Source organism: Lepidochelys kempii, chromosome 7 (assembly GCF_965140265.1).
Source record: "Lepidochelys kempii isolate rLepKem1 chromosome 7, rLepKem1.hap2, whole genome shotgun sequence".
Taxonomy (NCBI): domain Eukaryota; kingdom Metazoa; phylum Chordata; order Testudines; family Cheloniidae; genus Lepidochelys; species Lepidochelys kempii.
In genome coordinates, this window is record NC_133262.1 from 85,644,835 (window position 1) to 85,668,057 (window position 23,223).

General features: G+C 42.4%; 2 protein-coding genes across 4 annotated transcripts in view; one reads left to right on the forward strand and one right to left on the reverse strand.

Moving 5' to 3' along the window:
* ASCC1 (activating signal cointegrator 1 complex subunit 1) overlaps positions 1-118 on the reverse strand; it is a 47,059-nt gene extending 46,941 nt beyond the window's left edge. The window contains 1 exon segment of the mRNA XM_073353610.1: positions 2-118. Within this exon segment, the coding sequence (XP_073209711.1) occupies positions 2-103 (102 nt within the window). The 5' untranslated portion in view covers positions 104-118.
* ANAPC16 (anaphase promoting complex subunit 16) lies at positions 74-21,737 on the forward strand. Of its 3 annotated transcripts, none has more exons than XM_073353612.1 (4): positions 74-163; positions 3,216-3,370; positions 13,658-13,732; positions 15,118-15,941. In XM_073353612.1, the coding sequence occupies exons 2-4, from the start codon at positions 3,229-3,231 to the stop codon at positions 15,231-15,233; spliced, it is 333 nt and encodes a 110-aa protein (XP_073209713.1). In that variant the 5' UTR covers positions 74-163; positions 3,216-3,228; the 3' UTR covers positions 15,234-15,941. The 3 variants fall into 3 exon arrangements, with proteins under 3 accessions (XP_073209713.1, XP_073209714.1, XP_073209712.1); XM_073353613.1 differs by lacking the exons at positions 74-163; positions 15,118-15,941 and adding exons at positions 2,906-3,112; positions 19,284-21,737; XM_073353611.1 differs by lacking the exon at positions 74-163 and adding an exon at positions 2,919-3,112.
* Positions 21,738-23,223: the final 1,486 nt, after the last annotated feature.

Sequence of the window (23,223 nt, forward strand, 5' to 3'; positions counted from 1 at the left end):
GCTCACGCTCCAGGCCCCACCAGCCGCTCCAGGCCCCGCCCGCTCCTTCGCGGACCCCGCCCCGCAGGGGGCGGGGCCGTGCGTGCTCGCGCCCGCCCAACATGTAGCGCGAGCACGCACGCACTCAGGCCGCCTTCGCCACGCCAAGCCGGTCGGGCACCAGGTGAGGCAGCGGGGTGAGGGCGGCCGGAGCGGGTGAGGGGGCGATCTGGGCCCGGTCCTAGCCACCTCGCTCACCGGGGCGCCGTTGGGTAGGGAGGGGTAAGTGGTAGCTTTAGCGGGAGAGCGCTGCCCCACCCGAGAGCAGCGAGTTGCTGCTCCGCGCATGCGCTGTGTTGCTCGAGCCGTCCGTGCGCGTGCGCAGTAGCCATGTAGAAACGGCCGCCGCCGCCGTTATTCTTCCGGTATGGGCGGGGTGAGCTCCCCTGGGACACCTCCCCCTCTCAGACGCTCCTTGCGCCATATGATTGGGCCCAGACCCTCAAAATATTTACTCTTCTAGCTTCCTAAATGGCTTTCAGATACCTGTGAGGACCGCGGCTTAGATCCATGCAACCATGAACAGTTTCTCTTTGCAGCCAGCTTTGTGTTCAAAACCTGGAACTGCTGATGAATCCGCATCTAGTCCCAAAAAGCTGAGCTAAAATGTAACTTTAAATTGGTACGCAGAGTGGATGAATATATTGCTCCTGCCTTGAGCTTGACATCCAGCTTTCCTGGGTTTCAAGAGGGAAGTTCTGAATTGGTAATGAATCGGGAAGTGAGTGAAGGTGACAGAGAATGAAGATGGTATAGGCCCTATAAGGATAATGGGCTGGACAAGCAAGGAGTCAGTAGCCTTAGGGAAAGAGAGAGAAGACAGTTATAACCCAACAGTGTTCATCTTGGGTTCTGTAGCTGATCTGTAGTTCCCATAGTGTAGACATCACCAAAGAAAAATTTAGAGGATAGATGAGAAATTATAGTGGGTAATAAAAACAAAAGACACTTCAGTGCCCAAATGGAAAGGGATAAAGGTCAAATGCCCTATCAAAATATATTTAAGCAGTTCTGTTATGCTGAAAGAATAAGGAAGGTGAGTGTTAAAGGCAGGGTGGGAGGTGTATGTGTGAGGAGTTAAAGTGATCAGGTGGCAGACTGCTAAACTGCCAAAAGAATTCCCAACCATTATTATTGTCAAATGCAATTTAAAAACACAGAGATAAAACACAAAACGCACATTTAGGAGCAAAGTGCAGCAGAGGAGTCAAGACCCTTTTAAAGACCATAGCATTTCTTCACACAGGGAGTGATGTGAGGAGGGTACAGTCTTGTGGCTCTCTAGATTTTATAGCAGAATGTTTTGTGGGATTTTTGCACAACTGGTGAGTGAGACTTACTTTTTTCCACCACCCACAAACATGAAGAGAATCTTCAGAAGGTGAATCGAGTTTAATGCTCGGTACTGAATTAGAAAAGGAGTACTTGTGGCACCTTAGAGACTAACAAATTTATTTGAGCATAAGCTTTTGTGAACTACAGCTCACTTCATGTAGCTCACGAAAGCTTATGCTCAAATACATTTGTTCGTCTCTAAGGTGCCACAAGTACTCCTTTTCTTTTTGTGGATACAGACTAACAGGGCTGCTACTCTGAAATCTGTACTGAATTAGTTATGCATACTCTGATCCTACTCATATTTCCATTTTGCCAAGGCATTTGAGCATAATTTTCTTTTATTTTTGTGTGCCACCAAGTGGTAAAATTGTGAACTGCATTTTGTACTAAAATACATGCAAGAAATCTGCTGTAGTTTGAACATAGCCACATTATGGCCCTCAAATATCAGTTCTTCCTAGGGTGCAGAGCTCCACTTAGAAAATATTTACTTTTTCAGTGAAAAAGATAGCTAATAGAGGCCAGGTTTCAGAGTAACAGCCGTGTTAGTCTGTATTCGCAAAAAGAAAAGGAGTACTTGTGGCACCTTAGAGACTAACCAATTTATTTGAGCATAAGCTTTCGTGAGCTACAGCTCACTTCATCGGATGCATACTGTGGAAAATACAGAAGATGTTTTTATACACACAGACCATGAAAAAATGGGTGTTTATCACTACAAAAGGTTTTCTCTCCCTCCACCCCACTCTCCTGCTGGTAATAGCTTATCTAAAGTGATCACTCTCCTTACAATGTGTATGATAATCAAGGTGGGCCATATCCAGCACAAATTCAGGGTTTAACAAGAACGTCTGAGGAATAGTGGGGGTGGGAAAGGAATAAACAAGGGGAAATAGGTTACTTTTATAATGAATCAACCATTCCCAGTCTCTATTCAAGCCTAAGTTAATTGTATCCAATTTGCAAATTAATTCCAATTCAGCAGTCTCTCGTTGGAGTCTGTTTTTGAAGTTTTTTTGTTGAAGGATAGTCACTTTGAGATCAGAAATCGAGTGACCAGAGAGATTGAAGTGTTCTCCGACTGGTTTATGAATATTATAATTCTTGACATATGATTTGTGTCCATTTATTCTTTTACGTAGAGACTGTCCAGTTTGCCCAATGTACATTGCAGAGGGGCATTGCTGGCACATGATGGCATATATCACATTGGTGGATGTGCAGGTGAACGAGCCTCTGATAGTGTGGCTGATATTATTAGGCCCCGTGATGGTGTCCCCTGAATAGATATGTGGGCACAGTTGGCAGTGGGCTTTGTTGCAAAGATAGGTTCCTGGGTTACTGGTGTGGGGAGAGAAAACCTTTTGTAATGATAAACACCCATTTTTTCATGGTCTGTGTGTATAAAAACATCTTCTGTATTTTCCACAGTATGCATCCGATGAAGTGAGCTGTAGCTCACGAAAGCTTATGCTCAGATAAATTGGTTAGTCCCTAAGGTGCCACAAGTCCTCCTTTTCTTTTTGCTAATACAGGCCAGTAGTTCTCAGCCATGCAGTTACTTGTTTTATAATGCCAAGGTCTAGAACCTTAGCCACTGAACTTGCTCCCTGTGGACCTTACTTGTGATCTATAACACCCTGCAATCAGACAACCAATGATGCCAAGTACTGTGGTGGACTTGAGATGTGGAAGACTAAGATAGGAATCGCCAAACAAATTTTCACCTATGAATGTGAGTTAATTTGAACCCAGGTCTCTGTAGGCAAAAAGATGTGTTGAATTAGCAAAAATTAAGTTAGAGAAGGAAAAGGTAACATTTTCTCTGTTGCCTTCAGGTTAAAGGGAGAAATGGCAGCCTCCTCTTCATCCTCTTCAGCTGGCGGAGTCAGTGGAAGCTCTGTAACTGGATCTGGGTTCAGTGTTTCGGAACTTGCCCCACCACGGAAAGCCCTCTTTACGTACCCCAAAGGAGCTGGAGAAATGTTAGAAGGTGATTGCTCTGTTTCACATTTTGCTGTCAATAAACAACTGTTGATACAGTTTACAGACTATATAAAAAGTTAGGATCCTTAATGTCATTTTAGACACAAAGCAGCCAAAGGATCTAATTGTAAAGGGAGGGAGATCTGAGTAGGCAGATGCTAGGTTTATCTCTGCTTTCAGTATATCCATGCCACCATCTTCTTTCCTTTATTCCTAAAATTATGATAAATTATCTACCCCTATTTATCTCAAACTTTAAGATGGCGTAGGATTGTTTTTCCTTCATATGTTCAAAAAAATTATTTAAACAGTCTGATATTTTAGACCCATAAAAACAAAAATCTCAGACTTCACAGAAAGCAAGGCAGCAGTTGGGACAGGAAAGACTGAGTACATGACTCTGTCAGCTTCTTTTTGCTAGCTACTTCTTTGGTTTCATAACTGAAAATTACTATAGAGATGTCTGATGGGGTTGTATTATTCTTTGGCAAATCCTCTTCTATTTAGGTTCATAGGGTCAGATTCGTGGCCGTGCCAGCGCAGAAACAGAAGGCAAGGCAGCTTGTGCCTCCAGTACTCAGGGACCAAGATGGCCTGTTTAGGCCGCAGCATAGACTAGGGTAGCACTGAGGATAACTTGCACTCCTACTTCAGTGGGCCACTGCAGTTGTGATGGTTGCTTCCACCATCCTGTGCCTTCCTGGGCCCATGCAGGGGAAAGGGGACTTGCAGAGGTGGCACAAAGCTGGCAGAGCCATGCACAATGGTAGGGGCATATGCGTGCCATATGGGCATTTTGCACCAGCTTACCTTATGCAACGGGGCTGTAGCACAAAGATGGATCGGGCCTATGGGACTCTTTTCAGATTGAATTTGCCCATTATTCAGCATCCCTGCTGTTACTCCATTGAAGTCAGTGGAGTTAGAGCAGGGATGAACTTGGCCTTACATGTTTCATTTGAGTATCTGAAATGCCATTGCATTTGTCTAAAATCTAATCATAAATTAGATCTAATCTCCAATTAGATATGAGCGTGTGCTCTTATGATATATGCAGGTTAGAAAACTGCTTCCATTTTCCTAGTGTTGGGCATTTGACTGGTTCAAAAATAATTGGTCAGTTGACTGGTCAAATATTTTAAGGCACTAATTTATTAGAGCAATAACAAAAAAAAGTAAAATTTTTATGCTCTCCGATAGGCCTAGCCTGAGATAAATACATATGCCTAATTACAAAAAAGTTACTTATCTGAGTTATTTTAACTCAGAAAAATGCAAAACACAATTAAAGTTCTAAAAAAAGAATAATTACTATTACCTTTTTAGCAATGTTATGTTAACATTTAAATGTGAATATTATTCAAGACTGAACAGTTACAAAATAAAAGAAAAATGAAATTAAGCAGAAATAAACATATAACAACTATAAAAGAAAAAAAGTCATTTTAAAATGCACTTATGCTAGGTAGGCAGCAGGCCAACTCTTCAAGCAGCTTAATGGCTATGAATCTATTCTCTTTGTGTTGGGTGAGGCAGTTCAATGACTGTGAATCTTCCTTTCCCTCCCCACTCCCTTATGAGTTAATTTCTGTATGTTTGTCTAGTCAGTTTAGATTGTAAGCTCTTTGGGGCAGGGACTGTGTTTTTTAACCTGCTTAATGTCCTTTGTAAGCTGCTATGTAAATTAATGGCCTAGTATACAAATTAAAATCAACACTGTATGTATATCTTTAAGATTTGAGCCAACCAGGATGCTCAGCTTTCAGTTAGTTCACCTTCTTCCCCAACAGTGATGAAGACATTTAAGTAGACTTGCTAACAGATGGCACCATGATACAATCCAAAATATAGGCCACCCCCTATATCAGATCATCCTTGCTGGAATATTTTACAATATTTGACAATGGTGAATAATTTGTGATGTGCTCAGATGAAACGAAGTTAATGTTCATTATGTTTTAATACATAAAACTGCTCAATTGACCAGCCCTCTACTTGCCCTGTTGTTTTTTCTATTTGCCTTCTGCCTTTTTCCCCTTACTTTTTAGCTGTAGAATGGAGGAGTGCCAGGGCAGGCAAAAGGGTCCTTCAGTTGATTATGGGAAACACAACTTGCCTGTGATTGAAATTCATAGCTTTTAGTTCTGTAGCGCTGGGGGGTTTGTATAGCACAGTATGTTATGTTCATTAGAATACAGGGGTCTCCTGCTGCTCCCATTTAAGTCCATTCCCTATATTTGTACAGCAGCATTAATATTGTCAGTTATGGCACTGACGTGATCTGCTCTTTCAGTGTAGTTTGGAGGAGCAGTGGTTTGGGTGATCTAAGCATCAGTATCACCTAAACTCTGTGGAACTACAGGTTAAAATCCAAACAGGGTCAACTCTGGCTTTTGTTCTCTGGGGTAAGTAAACCGATTCCATGCAGTTTACTTAAGGGAGAAGAGGGTCTTTGAGATCTGTCTGCTCTTATTGGACACCATGTAAGAATAGGGGCCAGGACTGTGTAAGCCCAGGTGTTTGCCTCAATATCATGGCCTGAATTTCCCCTCCCTTTGCTGTTGTGCAGTGAGCTATGTGTCGGTTACAATCCTCTACCTTGGAAGTGACTGCTTTTCAGTGGAGCTGTATGTATAATTGTGAATGAAAGGCACTAGATAAAAGTAAATCATCACCTAATACTACTTAGGTTAGTTGATGTGCTAGGTACTGATAGCACTGTAGTTAATTACATATTATGCCATATCACTAATTAAGATTTGTAGACATTAGTCTATATGCCAGACTTGAAATAATTCTGACTAAAGACTTGTTCACAGAACTTAATGAGCCCTCAAAACAAATTAAAATTATGAAATACTTCAAGTTACTAACTTGATGGGTGACTCTGCTTCAGAACAACAGGTTTCAGAGTAACAGCCGTGTTAGTGTGTATTCGCAAAAAGAAAAGGAGTACTTGTGGCACCTCAGAGACTACCCAATTTATTTGCGCATAAGCTTTCGTGAGCTACAACTCACTTCATTGGATATGAAGTGAGTTGTAGCTCACGAAAGCTTATGCTCAAATAAATTGGTTAGTCTCTAAGGTGTCACAAGTCCTCCTTTTCTTTCTGCTTCAGAAGGTTCAGCTAGGAGAATAGAATTTTTGGTACGTAGGCTTAAAGGGCCTAGGTAGGCTGGTAATACCAGTGTTTCATTTGAAAGACATGGTGGGATGCATATGTATTAAAATAAAACATAATGAACATTAATGTCCTTTTATTTGAGCACATCACTAATACAGTAGAGGGCATTTTAATTGCAAAGGAGGCTTGGAAGATGAGCCAGTATGACAATGGTATTCTGATAATGGTAAACAGTAGATCAGCCTCTGATTCATCCCTTTTAAATAGAAGTGGATCCTGGGATGGGATTTTCCAGGACTGGTGGCAAGGTTCTCAAAAGGCCCCAACCTTTAAAATTTTCTCCCCTTGTTTAGTTTAGGAGCCTTTTAGGATGTGAGGTAAGGTACATTTATTTGATTTAGCTTTCGGTTGATCTGTTCCTGATAACATGGTGACTAATCTATTTTGAGTGGCAACAGCAGTTTAATGCTATCCTCATTACAGGACGCTTCATTTAATTTAGGCTTTTAATTTCGTAGATAACATCCCACACCGTTCTTTCTTCAAATGGATGCAGTTGTTAGTGTGCTGGCTGCATAATGTGGTGGCCTTTTTTTCAAAGAAAGCAGTTAAAATATTCATAAACGTCGCCCAATTGTACATCTTTTTCAGGTAGTTTTAGAATTTTTTTAAATAATGTACCCTTGGATTCTCTAAGGGATTTTGGATTTACTGGTAGTACTACCAAGAGCAGATTTAAATAATGTTATTTGTCATATGTTATTGACAATATTGTGAACTCCCTTATTTCTAAGATGCTTGTAAGATACATGAGTAATTTTAATCTGCATGGGGTTATTATTATTCTTGTGGAAATTGCAAGGTATAGAGGGAAGTTAATATATTTGATTGTTTAAACTCTGAGTGAGCCAGGGATTGCCAGAAGATTAGCTAACTTCTGCTTAGCTTGCTTCCAGTTTAATATTTGCTTAAAATCAATTGAAAAAGGAGTGATGTCATGTTTATGGATTTGTAGCATTTCTGTAAGTACAGTCTAGTTGCTTAAGTGATAGGCTCTGTACAAATGATTAAAAATAAATAAAAGATGTAATGCAGAATAATCACATTCTGCCATATCAGATAAATCAGGTAAAGTCTAAGGATTGTATATACATTAGCCTATGTTCGGTTTCTATTCAGTCTGTAGGAAATTCATTTTCCTTGAGCCCTATTGTTAAGCCTTTATTCAGGCAAAGTTCCCAATAGTGACAGTGGGCAAGGCTTAAAAACTCCACTCATCTTCTGTTGACCAGAGTGAAAGATACTGTCAGGGCCGGCCTTTGGGGTGGGCGGCCAGGGCAGCCACCCAGGGTGGCCTGCCAAAGAGGACGCCATGCGCTGGCTCGGCACTCCACTTATGCGCTGTGGACAAGCAGCCACAGCGGTGGTTCCTCTCCACCCAGCACAGCATTCCCACCCCACTCCTCTCTGCTGGCAGGCCCAGGACTGCCTTCTCCCTGCCCCCTCCCTCTTCTCAGCCAGCTGGCCGCCAGCTGAGGGCTCATGAGGGGGCAGAGAGGACCCCGCAGCCGCTGGGGCTCTACTCTGCCCTTCCCCCCCCTCCCTCCCAGGCTCATACCACTTGGTGGAGCGAGCAAAGGGGGAGGGAGACTCGGTGGCAGACCCGGGGGGTTTCTGGCTACCATGTGCCATGGACTGCTGCGGTCCCCCATGGCACAGCCCCCGCCTCCTCCCTAGGCTCTCGGGGCCCCTGCCAGGCTTGGGGCAGCGCTGGTGGGAGGGTGCTGCGCATGGGGCTCCCGCCCCATGCCCCAGCCCCACGCCCACTATTATTCAAATGCAGAGGCTGGGAAACATGAGGGTCCTGGACCCTGCTGGGCAGGAAGCAGCACCGGCACCCAGTGGATGGACACCCCGACCAGTGGGTGCCCCTTGCTCCAGATAAGCCCTCTCAGCCCAGGCCCCACAGAACAACTGGAGTCCCTTCACCCCATCCCCCACTAGCACCCCTGGGGGAGATCCAGCACCGTCTGACCCATCCCCCTACCAGTGCCCGTGGGGGAGATTGGACCTCCCCCAGTTGCCCCTGATCCATCCCCCCACCAGCGCTACTGTTCTAGGGAGGGATGTGGGTCTGGTCCAGTTCAGGGGGTTCAGTCTGGAGAGGGATGTCTTTTGCAGGCACAGCTGGTCCTGATCCGAGTCTCCATGCCTCCGACTTGGGGAAAAGACTAGCAAAACTAGTATGAATAATGACACTAAAATGTATTTTAAAAAATTTCTTATTTTTTATTTTTAAAATGTTTTAAATAGTTTTTAAATTTGCCCCCAATTTCATATAAAAATTTAATTCAAGCCCTGGTTGTTCATATGAGAAATGTGAAGGATGAGATAGTGTGATGGTTCCCTTTTAGTGGGAGCAGCACATGGCTGGTGTTTTGGCCAGCTTTGGCTTTTGTTAGCTGTTTTTACCCACACACACACTCTTACACACACACACAGTCTCCCTTATACAGTCCCCCCCAGCACATACACCAGTGGTCCCTCCCTGCATCCAGATCACTTTCCTCACCTGTGCTGTGCGGCATCAGGAGCTGCTGCTCTCAGGCCCTCTCCTGAGGCAGCCCAGGCGGGGAAAATGACATGGATGCCGGGAGCCCTGATGTTGCTCCTCGCTCGGTCCCTCCCTCCCTCACAGCCCCTTAGGGGTGTGTGGGACAGAGGAGCAGCAGTCTGGGGGTGGGGGAGCGAGCAGCGATGCCAGCTGCTTTCGTGCATCCAGGTCAGTTTCCCCACATGTGTGTAGGAGGGGGATGCAGGGGTTGGGAATGAAGGGGGTGCAGGGATTGGGGCACAGGATGGGGAGCAGGTCTTTGGGGTGAAGGGAGGGAGGAGAGCCCGGGGAACCCATGGGGGCCAGGGGCACCAAAATGCAAATTCGCCCAAGGTGCCATTTTCCCTAAGGCCGGCCATGGATACTGTACTACCACTAACCCTGCAATTTAAAAGATTAAGATAGTGTACTCATCTGACTTTCTATTAATAAACTTAGCACATGTCTTCAGTGTCCATTTCTTTGTCTTGTTTCACCATATTGTGTTTTCTCTTTCTCCCCCCCCATATTGCTGGTCAGCTCTCTCTCTGTGCTTATTCAATCAATCTTTCCGGCCTGCTCCACTTATGTCCACTCACTTCTATCCAATCACACACAAAGCTAGAAAAGACACCTAGTAAACAGGACTAAACCACTAGCCAAAGCTTGGTATGAAAGATGAGGGGCCCTACTGTCTAGGGGCAAGGCCCAGGTAAGAAGCCAACTTCTCTCCACTACTGTGCTGCTCAGATCCTGGGACTTCTACAGTGGTGCTGCCCCTGCAATTTGATTAAAGCTTTAGTATCATCCAGTAGCTTGTAGGTGTCTAATAAATTGGATCCTTTCCTTTTCCCCCTTCCACCTCTGGTTTCTGGAAGGGAGGAGCATTTTATTTCTGTTCCACCCGAGTGACCTGAATACTATGAAGGTGGATGGATCTTTACCAGCCTATTCTTCCCTGACCTCCTGGCTGCTGCCGTGGGGAGCTACAGTACTCTACGCCAGTGTTCTCCATAACTGGTCCATGGACTAGCACCGGTCCCTGAGATCTACCTGACATGGTTTAGGAAGACAGCAAGCCAGTCCCTAGTATCAAAAAGGTTGAGAAACACTGCTCTATGCCACCTTGAGGTTGGTTTTTAGTTCTTACTCACTGCGTTGCTTTGTCGTCTGTCTCTGCTGTTGCCCAGTTTCTCAAGCAACAGCAAAGTGAAATGAACTGCCAATCTGTTTTACTGCCACCCACTGGGTTCTGAATAGCTGCAGTGAGGCCGAAAAGACTTAGTTTTCATTGTGCTGCAGCTTGACAATGCTTCATGCAGAGGCACTTGAGTCATCCGCAGACAAGACATCTGGCTTTCTGCTGTCCCTGGGCAAGTGGATTTTTCAGGCCGTGGGAGAGGGAGTTTTGCATTAAAAGGGAAGGGGGAAAATAGGATGTCTGAATATTAAGTGACATGCAAAATTGAAGACTATTATTAAGCTTTGTTAGAGGTTTTGCTAGAAATCTGCATACAGCAACTGCTGACTCTTCTCCTTGTGGGATGAACTGAAAGAAATAAAATGAAGGTCACACCCAGAATTATGTATTTGATAGGTATGATGCCTTTGAAAGTATCTCCTGTCATGTTCACACAACTAAATAAGAAAAGGAGTACTTGTGGCACCTTAGAGACTAACCAATTTATTTGAGCATGAGCTTTCGTGAGCTACAGAGCTGTAGCTCACGAAAGCTCATGCTCAAATAAATTGGTTAGTCTCTAAGGTGCCACAAGTACTCCTTTTCTTTTTGCGAATACAGACTAACACGGCTGTTACTCTGAAACAACTAAATAAGTTAGTTAAAATTAACTGTAGACTTTGTCTGGTGACGTAGACAACCCCTCATCAATATTTAAGAACAAGGATAAAATGCTTTTTCTTAACATGTCTTTATTATTAGCTCCCATTGTCAGAAGAGACTCTTCTAGAATTATTACATACTTATTAGGTTGAGGACTAAGTTCAACCTGGCTTTTCCATCTGGTAATGTATAAGTGACTTCCTGTTTGGAGCATCTCCATCCTTTTTAAGAGGATCAGATTTAACATTAGTTTATTGTGAAGAGTTTGCTAAATGTGATATGGAAAGTTCCAGCCTATTCATGTCCTCGAGACTCTAGACTTAGGAGAACTCAGTACAGACAATTCTGTGATAATACAAGTATTATAGATTGCAATAAGGTTTCTGATATTTGTGGTGTCACATTCTGGGATTTCTTCAGTGACCCATGAAGTACCAAGTAGGCCTGGGGGGGGGGAAATAATTGCAAAAGGTCAATGAAAGCTGATTTCTGAGCTGAATGCTTCCTGCAGCCTGGCTAGTAGGGATATTTCAGAATGGAAATCTGTACTTAACTTGTCAGATTTAGTTAGCCGCTCATTTTTAAAACTGGTACTGAAGTACTACATTACAAGCAATAAGACATGACAAGATAGTGAAGGACGTTGTTAATAAATTGATATATTTTAATGCTTGGCCATCTTAGTTGATGCACAAGAACATAGCCTGGCAGAAGAAAGATGTGTTTTCTTTGGACAGTTCTGTCCTTTGGTTTTAAAGTTCATTTAGCAAAGAATGTGTATAAATGTCTTAACTGTATTATTTATCCTAATAGCCACACATATTAGCAATCAGTATTTATGAGAGCTTCTCTCTTTGTGTGGATGGAGAGCTGGAGTGATCCATAGAATTGTAACTCCTTTTCCTTTAGTTTTTTAGAGTGACATTTTGCACACACAAAATGGAATTATTTTAAATGGGTTGCATATAGAATAATAAATGCTGGAAGTATCACTTAACCATGAAATTGTAATCCACTGTAAGGTTAGCTGTTGTTCCACATATTCAGTAATCTGTCTGTGGCACCAGATGTACTCTTTTCTACCTCAGAACTTGAAGATAATTAGATTTTATCATCCTTAGGGAAGTGGCTATGTATTATAGCCCTTTCAGTTGCTGAACAAAATATTTTAAAGTGGTGTAAACTGGAAGCCCTGCCTACAGGTGTAGAATCAGTTAATGGAAGAATAAACCATGATGTTGATAGAGCAAGGCTTACATACAAATGAGGCAATAACTATTGTTTTCTTTGAGAAGACCTTTTATATTAGGCAATAATGCACAGTCAGGGTTGAGATAAGGTGGTACTAAAGAGCTTAAGACACTCTTATGAGTTGTGTACTCTAAACTCTAGTTGACAGCGGTGGGACTCTGTACTTTGCAGGATTAGGCCCAGTTTTTTTTCCTCCAGTGTAGGTATCCCTTTTCTGATTTATTGAATCTATATTTGCATTTAGCAAAGACAATATGGTCTATATGTAATGGATAGGCTGATGGACCATGGCTTGCTTTAAGGTTTGTATTTTTATATTTATATTTAATATTTTTATATGTTTGTATATATATATATATATTTTTTTTTTTAAGTACAGATTGTGTCAAGTACTACGTCTCTCTAGAGCCTGGTCTCCTTTCATTGTGCTTTCTATATGATAAAAGTGCACATGACTGGCTGAGATGTGGCATGCTGTAGTGCTAATATGAATTATCAGCTAGAAAGGGAGACGGCGGCCTCTTTCCTTTTCATTCAGGCAGAGATGGTGAATTGAGACACCTTCTACAAACCATTTGTGCTAAACATTTATTTTTATACTGCACTGCACTGCCCTCAGCCGAGGAGTAATTCTCAATTATGAACACATGTCAGTCACCCTACAATTTTCCAAAAAGCCATCCACAGCTGAGTTTCTACAGTGTCTTCAATTATGATTCTCCTACCATTTTTCAGGGCACTTTCTGGCACTGACACAGTATTTGGTCCTGTAATTGCACTGCAGAACACTCAAATCTTAACTGAAATCGCAGTGCTTCTGTTACACTTTCAATAAACCAACGTAGTTTAAAGGATGAAATTTTATGTCATTTTGTATTTGGACAGGCAAATTGTCATTTGTCATACAAAGGCTACTCAACTAATTTTTACCTATATTTTCAGAAATATAGGGAAAACTTGAGCTTTATGGAGCACCTTTCGAACTATCTCTTAAAAGACTTCCTAAAGATGAGAGTTAGATCTTAAGAGCCATTACTGTGTGGGCAAATGCAACAACTTTTATGAACTCAGCAACAGTTCTCAGGCTGTAGATTATTCACGTTTGTTTTATTAAGGAAAAGACTGTTGGCACAGAGACCAAGATTTTCTTTTAATCAAAATGCCATAGCATCTTTCACATCCCTCTTGACAGCAACCATGAGAAGCAGGCAAAAGGGGTACCAAGATACCAAACAGTGCAGCAGCACACCCACTCTGTGCTCCATTTCCGTGTCAGCACTGGGTATAAGTCAAAGCCCTGGTGTGGGACTTCAACCCACGGCTTCCTGACCCACAGACCAGAGTGCTGCACATTAGACACTGTCCTATTCTGGTAAAGTAGGTGAGCAGAGGAAAAGCACATTCTGAACATAAAAATTATAGAAAGCTTCTCAGTCATAAAACACTTAGGAAAGACTAAATCACTCTCTCTTCTGTTTACAGATGGCTCAGAAAGATTCCTTTGTGAATCCGTTTTCAGCTATCAGGTTGCCTCTACATTAAAGCAAGTGAAACATGGTAAGCACTCAAGTGTTGTACGTTTTGTGAGCGTGTTTATAAGTTTACTGTAGAAGCTGCAGGAGGATATAGCAAAGGCCAGCAACATACTGTGCCATGAACCACAGAAAGCAGAATGGCTATTTAAATTAACTTCCTGAATTAGCACTAAGCGAGGCTATTGTTAGGTCCTTTTTCAAATGTGATGCAAATATTGAATTAAATTCACATGGTGGGGGTGGAAGCAGATAAGCGTTTCTAACCTCATTTTTCCATTGCTCTATGCTGTACTGTACACACAAGTGGTGAGGTCTGAACAGAGAGCAGAAACCTTACAAATTGGCTGTAATACAGACTTACTTTCTGGCCTTAAGCATGTCTACCCTGCAGTTAAACACCTATGGCTGGCCTGTGTCAGCTGAATCAGGTTTTCAGGGCTTGGGCTGAGGGGCTGTAAAATTGTGGTGTAAATGTTCAGGCTCGGGCTGGAGCCCAAGCTCCTGGACCCCTTGAGGGGGAAGGTCCCAGGCTCCAGCCGAAGCATTTACACTGCAACGCCTTTCCCCATACCAGGCTCCCCTGATCTCTCCCCCCTCCCAGAGGTTTTGTGTGTTCCTTATTCCCCATCCCCACGTCAGGGACTTTGTGTGTACCTCCATACTCCCCATTATTATTGGTGTGGGAGATAAGTCATTCACGCTGTCAACATGGTAAAGTCTACTGGGAGCATGAGCAGAGATGAGATGGGATACTATTATGCCATCTAGCAATTGTTTGTTCTATAGAAGAGGTACTTGAATCTGTGGCTGTACTAATCAGATGGCAGGGTCTCCAGGTATCCCCCAATTTCTCCCCTTTAAGTTTTCCAGTTTTCCCCCAGATCAGTAGGGTTCTGGCCATTGATGCCTAGAACATTCTCTGGAATTGATTGGCTGCAACATTCAAACGTTATGTTATATACATACAGAGAAATACCAGTGAGTTGCATTTAAGGCCTCCAGTTATTTATGCTAAAGAAAATAGCCCCACATTGTTTTCGGCTTCTTACACTAATAAGTTTGTGTTTCCCTCTTGCAGTTTTTGATCCACATTAGCGCCTCAGTATGTTCAGAGAGTTACAGATAGACCTCCTGTCCCACGCTGGACATATATATTTTTAGTCCTTGAAGAAGGTTAATGAAGTCTGTTCTCTTGTATGATCTGATGAAGTCTTTGCTTCTATAGGGAAAATATCAATACATATTTTTTTTAAATGTTCAGACTAGTCTGACACAGTGGAGCAAAACTGTTTTGCAGTGCCTGGATTATTAGGGAAGGACATCCCTGCTGCAAAGGATAATACATCTAATTAAAAGATTTAAGTGAAATGCTGTTGCAAACAATGTTTATCTTTGGACTTCTTGTAGATCAACAAGTTGCTCGAATGGAAAAACTAGCTGGTTTAGTAGAAGAACTGGAAGCAGATGAGTGGAGGTACAAGCCAATAGAGCAGCTGCTGGGGTTCACTCCATCCTCAGGCTGAAAGCTTTGGGATCACTGGTGTTGAAAGACAACACAAATATACAACACTCAGGATTGATTTTTAAATACGCTGCCATTTATCAGTGTGTTCCCAGCTGCATCATGTTTTTTAAATCCACACCAGGTGGCTCTGTAATAGTATCCAGTAAGTTGCAACCACAAAATTGCAAATCCTTTTAGTCTTCTGCAGTGTAGACATTTGGTAGTAATTCAGCTGGGCCTGATTTCTGTAACTTATGAAATACCATAAGTTTTAAAGACTTGGAGAATAACTTGTTTGTTTAACGGGGAAGGGAAGGTTATTTTAAAAAACCCAATCATTTCTACTCACAATGGAGTGTACATGCCTGAATTGGCCAGGTAATATCAATCATTCAGGACCTGGATACCTTTGCTGTTTTGAGTCCAAATCCTGGAGGGCAAAGGCACTGAATGGAAGAAGATTCTTTTTGAAGAAGAATGTGATAACGAACTGTGCGGGGCCAACTGAAGGGGAAAATGTTAACTGATTTCTATATTTAGATCTCCTTGTTTTTGCTGAGTCTTTTCTCTCTGCTGGCATGTTTTTTTTGACTGTACGCAGAATATTAGGAGAAGGGAGCTGCTGTTTAATGCAGAGGCGGTGACTCAAGACACCGAAATCTGCTCTTACTTTACCATAATGTATACAACTGTTTGTTCTATGGCCAATAAATTTCAAGAGTTTGAAGTCTGTTTCTTTAACTTTTCTAAGGCTTGGGGATGTGAGGAAACGAAATCAACTGTTTTGTGGACAAGACCCAAGCAATATACCCAGCTCCATAGTTATAATGGCAATATACCTCCAAACTTAAGTCCAATTAAAAAGAAAATCTCCCCAAAAAAACCAAATCCCCCTTGCCTTACTCTGGCCATCCCTTTAAAATATCTCAAAAGTGCAAAGCAATATTACTAGGGTTATAAAATTCCATCTCCTATTCAAAGAATCCATTTCTAATATAGGTTTCAGAGTAACAGCCATGTTAGTTTGTATTTGCAAAAAGAAAAGGAGTACTTGTGGCACCTTAGAGACTAACCAATTTGTTTGAGCATAAGCTGTAGCTCACGAAAGCTTATGCTCAAATAAATTGGTTAGTCTAAGGTGCCACAAGTACTCCTTTTCTTATTTCTAATATAGTGTAACAGTAGTATACAATATTACGTGTCTCACAGTATAGTTAACACACAATTTCTACATACTCAGAAAACCTACATCATGTCATATGCTGATAGATTTCATATCAAACAGATTATGAATATCATATCTAAGTACTTACATTTCCCCCAGAAAAATGTATCATATGTATCTGAATAGCTCACAACATCCCTGGAAAGAAGGATAGTAATATCTGTCACAGTTCAAGGCAACTACACCTGTATCCTCCTCTATGGGACAGCAAGGGAACCCATTCTCAAGCTTCCAGCTCCCCGGCCATCACCTCTCGAGTGGAGACACACATCTCACTTCCTTCTGACCCAGGTATTTCCAGGCTGCACATTCCCCTGCCTATACTGTGATTGCAGCAAGAGACTCTGCCAAAGCAGGCCTGCTTGCTTTCTCTTCAGAGACTGATAGAGTAATTGTCAACAAGTTATAAGTTACCATATAGTAGTTCCTATACAAGCCCATTTTATTCTTAAAATAAAAGCATAGCACTACAGAGTAAATATATTAAAACAATAAAAGAACCTACATGCATGCTAATAAGCTTATGAGAGATCCCTTCAACATGGGCTCCAGCAGGTGAGTCCTTCAAACCCCTCGCAAAGGGGACACAAGTTCATAGCAACCTCACCTCTGAACTAGCACCTAGCCTTATGGGCCACATAGGTTAAGTCCTTCCAACTCTTCCCTAAGGACTGGGGTCTTCCATGGACCAGTGGTCCTGTCCGTTTCCTGGATCAGGAAGAAGGTCCTGAGCTTGTTTAAAACCAGGCTATTTGTCCAAAAATCCTTTCTCTATCTGTTGGTCCATGGAGAATCCAGTTTAAACTAGTCTATGTGAGTCTCTCCAGGAAGGTGGCTTCAAAGGGCTAGTAACCAGAGGAATATTAACATACCCCAAGTTACATACAAATCGCCCAATAATGCAAACAACTGCATTTTAATACAATGGTTCCCAAAGGCATTGATCTTAATTCAGTAATGATTATCTTAATTCCATGAGGTTTGTCCAGGATATTGCAGAGTAGTTTTATATCCCCTCACAGTATCGTCTCCATTTTATAGATGGGGAACTGAGGCACAGAGAAATTAAGCCTCAGCTCCACATGGGAAGCCTGTGGCAGATCAGAGAGCTGAACCCAGGTGTCCCAAGTCCTAAACTGACCTGCTAATCACTGGATCATTTTTCCTCAGCACATCACACCACTAGAACTTACAAAACTCTGACATAAGTGTATGGTAACCTGAGTCTATTGCTTTTGAAATATGTATTACACTTTGATTCAGCACTATAAAAAATTATCCTGTTCACCTACCAACATTTCAATTACAGAACAAAAACAAGTACAAACTTGGTAGTGACAGATGAAGTATTAAATTGTGCCATCAAATCTCTGGCTGCAACCTAATGCTGATTGGATTCAATCCCTAATCCTAAACCTACAAGCTCCCAGCACCAACTCCTTTGTCTATCTAATTACTACCTATCCAACATGTACATTACCTGTTTCAAAAGATGTTTGTTATGCTTTGTGTTATGTTTGCAATTTAATTTTAAGTTAGTAGTTGACTCTTAAATGAGGGTATATAATCTAATATTTGGTCTAGAGAGCTCAAAGCACTTTAACAACATTCATTATTAAGCCTCACAACAAACCTATTAGGTAACTGTTATACCTGTTTTACAGATAAGTAAGATGAGGCACAAAGGGGTTACAGCCAACATTTTCAGAAATGGTCGCTGAGTGCTTCCTTTGTGGGTGGCAAACTGGACACACCTTGTCCCTGATCATCAAATATGTTGAATGCCAGTAGCTCCTATTGACTCCAGTAAGAGTTGTAGGGGGTTCTGCCTTTCTAAAAAGCAGGTCCCAGGCATTTCAAGTTGAGCACCCAAAATCTGTGGTTGCTTTTAAAAACTTTGGCCTAAGTGACTAGCCCAAAGTTGCACAGCAACTCAACATCACTTAGAAATAGAACCTAGAAATCCTGAATCTGAGTTGCCTGTTTTAACCATAAGACTTCACCCCACTCCTTCTATAAGGAAGAGATGATTTGTTTGTTTGTTTTTTAAGTCATATGCAAGTGGTATTCAAACCAATGCTGACAGTCTTGTTACTGCAACCAGCAAAACAAGGAAACAAATAAAGCTCTGTATTGTACATGGGTTGTTTGTATGTGTGTATAATACCAAAATAGACATGTCTTTCTGTGCTGCTGAGAGGAAGTGAAAAGTTCACGTTGTACTGTATTACAAATGGAACAACATGTTTTTTCTTCCAGTGAACACTTTATATAAAACAGCAAATACTGTAGGCTTCTTGAAAATAAAAGTTGGAAATAGAAAATAGTATTTTATCTACTGTACTCTAAATGCAGCTTATTCTTTATAGATTTAAACCCCCCAAGTTGCTTTCTTGTGGGGTATGGTTCTACAGGGCACTTGCCTTTGTGGAATCTAATGCAGGTGGATATAGAGGTGGCAGCTGTGGATATAATTAACTATTCCTCATTAATCAGACGAGCTCATTTAGACTGATTTACTTCTGTCCCACACAAACTTGGAGTTCTCTCACATTTATCATTAAAAAAATGGCCATCACACATACTGAATCAGGAAACTGGTCAAAAAATTAATCCCCATAGCACAGTGATCACTTTGTGCTATTTTACATCTTGTGTGAACTACAGAACAACATTATAAAGAGGTGGGGAAAAGGCTTTGAAGTGCAATAAAAAGTTTGCAGGGGAGAAAAAACCTCAAATGTCCTCGTTCAGAGATGTTCTTGGGGTTTCCTGTGGCTGCTACAAGAACATTTTGTCTTGACTCAGGCAAGCTAAATATTTCTGTACTCCTTTTTCACCTAGGTCCTAGTGCTGCTGCCTGGACACCAAAACTAAATGATTGAACCCCAGATCCATAGCCACACACCGAAAGAAGAATGAAAAAAATGCAGGGTCTGAGAAGTTCTTATATAAATTCAAGAAAATATTCTAACAAATATTCTCAATCAAATCTCAAACTAAGAGGATATGTGCCAGTATGGAATGTCTGCACTTTTCTCTGTCATGCTGTCCCACTCCATCTTCACGTACACTGAAACTAATACGATTTCTGAAATGCTGGCAGTAGACCACTGTGCTGATTTACAGCATATAATCATGTATTTTCCTGGTGGTTGGCCCCAGTGAGAAGAGACATCTTATTTCAGACAGCCAACTGTATTACTCCTTCAGCTCAAGTGGCAGGGGCTTGTGCTTGTGTTGCTGAGGGTACCAGGGTTAGTCACTGCTGATAACCCTGCATAAACCTGCCCCATGATTTAATACTGCAGCATTCTAGAAATAGGAAATGTTATAAATGTCACCTTGCTCTTAGTACTTGGAGCAGGTAGAGAAGGAAAGGCTCTGTCTGTATGATAAATACAACCAGATCTGGGAGGGACTAGATTATAGTATGGCCGTTCCCCCAACACAGTAAAAGTACAGTTGTTATGTAAAGTAGGTGGCCCCTAATCATACCCATGAAGCGTGCTAATGCCTTAGATAGTCCTCTACACTAATGAGCAGAACCATGCTAGTCCTCCAACGTGACTGGATTTGTAGTGTAGATGAGGCTTTAGAGCATTCAGTGTGGAAGGAGTAAGAACAGGGTGAGGAAGAGAAGCAACAAAGAACAGGAGGTGGGGGGAAAGGAGGGAAATAGAAGACTGTGAATACTGAGGTGTAGGGGGGGGAATACACAACAAGAAGGGGAAGAGTACAACAGAACCTATGGAGAGAGACGAAAGCATAAAAATTTGAGTAGGAACAGTGCCAACACAGAAGGAAGGGGAAGGCAAGACAATACAGATAAGCCTACTTCTCAGAGAGACAGATACTTTCCAGATGGATTTCATCTCTAATAAAAGGGGAACAAACCCACGCAAATGAATGTGGGGGCAAAAAATCATAGATGAATAGACAAATAAGTGCTTTAATTCATGGGTGGCCTGCCTCGGAGATCTCCTGGCAGAGTTCTGCACTTCCATCCAGCAAACCCATATTCTTGCTCCTAAAACAGGAAAGGTTGAGGGGGGGGAGAACTCCAAAGACAGCTTTGGGGTGAAGAAGAGGTTGTGCTATGCACTGAGTGACTTCAGGCAATTCCTTTTAGCCTGATCAAAGAGTAGCATTAGTGGTCTCCAAAGGGAAACCCCTCCATTTGTTTGGAAGGATGGTTGCTACAATCCAGGGCCTTAGCAATGGGAATTGGTTTGAAAGGACAGGAGAAGATGTGTTCCTTAGGACTCAAAGCAAGAACAAGGAGGACATTCCAGGGAAGTAAGAGCCTGGCCTTATCTAGTACAGTACTAATGAAGGGCATTATAATTACACTTTATCTCAGTCACTGAAACAGAACTAGGGAGGAGACAGAGACAGGGGCTAGACGACAAGTTAGACAACTTTCAGTGAAATCCCTTTTAACTGATAAGAGTCATGCCACAATCTACAGAGGGATCTATACAGATTGCAAAGTTCTGCAAATACTAACTTAAGCAATGTGCAGGGGGAATATAGAGAGAGAGAGATGTCCAGATCTCTGATTATTTTTACATCAGACCAATTTTACAAGGCTCTCTTTTTGCAATAGCTTGAGGAGTCCACTGTTAACTGTGGACAATTACCCCATGACTACAGAAAAGCGATATGAACCACAATCTAACTGTCACTACGGGAGAAGTGGAGAAAAGTCAGTGCAGCAAGTATCACCTCTGTCCACACTTTCAACACATACTCTTTAACCCCTTTCCTAAGTCACAACGATCCTAGTGCACTAACATTTGTAACAGGTAACTCGCCAGAAGACAGATAAATTCCAGAAGACAGCGTGTCTTCACCTTCAAGATGTGACCTTTGTGGTCAAAAGTTTCCATCCTGAATTTTTTTTCCCTATAATCATAAATGATTGCTATATTTCTCTTCACTGTTTCAGCATCAACAGAGTAAAAGATTCAGGTACAGAAATGATGCATATAGGAAAATAACTGGGTCTTGTTGCTTTATTTCACCCACTTTGCTGACACTAGTTTATACTCAGACACAAGAGGGTCAAACAAACAAGAGAGACCAGTTCCAACAAGAAGGGTAAAAGGCATATTCTACTCCTCTGATGGGAGCGTGGAAGCCAGCGCTGCAGTCTCTGAACAAAGTTTGGGGTACAGACAGCAGTGGCGGCAGCAGCAGCTCTATAAACTCCCTCTCAGCTGCAGTCCCATCAAGGGCTGAACCTCCTGGCTGCTTAAAGGCTCAATTATGTTTCTATTTAAGTCCGTGGGAGTTTTTCTGTTGACTTCAATGGGAGCAGGATCAAGCCCCTCATTTGTTCATTACTTGCAGCAGCTCTGGAACTAGTTGTATTAAAGTCAGAGGATTCCACTGTGAGGAAGAACTTCTGCTGCACACACGGCCTGCTGGCTGGGGTAACAGCAGGATCTCATAGACTTTAAGGCCATAAGGGACCATCATGATCATCTAGTCTGACCGGCACATTGCAGGCCACAGAACCTCACCATCCTACACCAGTAAAAGATCCATAACCTCTGGCTGAGTTTCTTAAGTTCTCAAATCTTGATTGAAAGACTTCAAGTTACAGATAATCCACCATTTACACTAGTTCAAATGGGCATGTGACATGTGCCCCATGCTGCAGAGGAAGGTAAAAATCACTCAGGGGCTCTGCCAATCTGACTTGGGGGGAAATTCCTTCCCAACCCCAAATATGGTAATCAGTTAGATCAGCAGCTCCCAAAGGGGTTGTGCCATCAGCGGATAGGTTCGCAGCAATCCCTAATGCGCAGAGCATGTCATTTTATTCGGCACAGCATGGCCTCGCATGTATGATGTGCACGAGGTCACGATGCATGGAAGACACCAAATGTCATCCTGCACACAGCATGACCTCACATGCAATATATGTGTGAGCTCATGCTGTGCGAAGGATGATGCCTTTTGTAGAACAAAATGGCAACCTCCATGAGGCATTATCTCACATGTATGGTGTCTGCGAGGTCATGCTGTGTGGAGGATGCCATTTTGCTCTTCAAAATGGTGCACTCCATGTTGTCTGAAGTCCTGACAGGAAACACTTTATTAAAATGGGGTTGTGCCAGCAGAAAGTTTGGGAACCCCTGAGTTAAATCCCAAGCATGTCAGTGAAACTCACCAGCCAGACACCTGGGAAAGAATTCACTGTAGTAACTCACAGCCCTCCCCATCTAGTGTCCCATCTCTGGCTGCTGGAGATATTTGCTACTAGCAGTCACAGATGGGCCACATGCCAATCTCATCATACCACCTCTCCATAATTTTATCAAGCTCAAGTCTTGAAACCAGTTAGGTTTTTTACCCCCCACTGCTCCCCTTGGAAGGCTGTTCTAGAACTTCACTCCTCTGATGGTTAGAAACCTTAATGCTCATCAGCTATAAACTGATCTGGTGAGTCCCAAACTTCCCCACTACTCAAGCCTTATATGTGTTAGTCTCCAGGATCCTGCTGTACACAAGGCCAGATTAAGACAATATGGATCTCTCTTGACCGCCCCCTCCCCACACCAAATAAGCAACTGAAATACTTCAGAACCGGGGCAGATGGGACTAATAACCATCTGTGCATTTCTGGACAGAGAAGCTACAGACAGAGAGGCTTGTGAAGTCCTGGTTCTCAGAACATGACAGGGTCATGCACAAGGGCTTTATGTGGACAGCCAATCTGTGAATAATTATCCTCTTTTTGGAATGAAACCACTACAAGAGGGATCAGGGAACC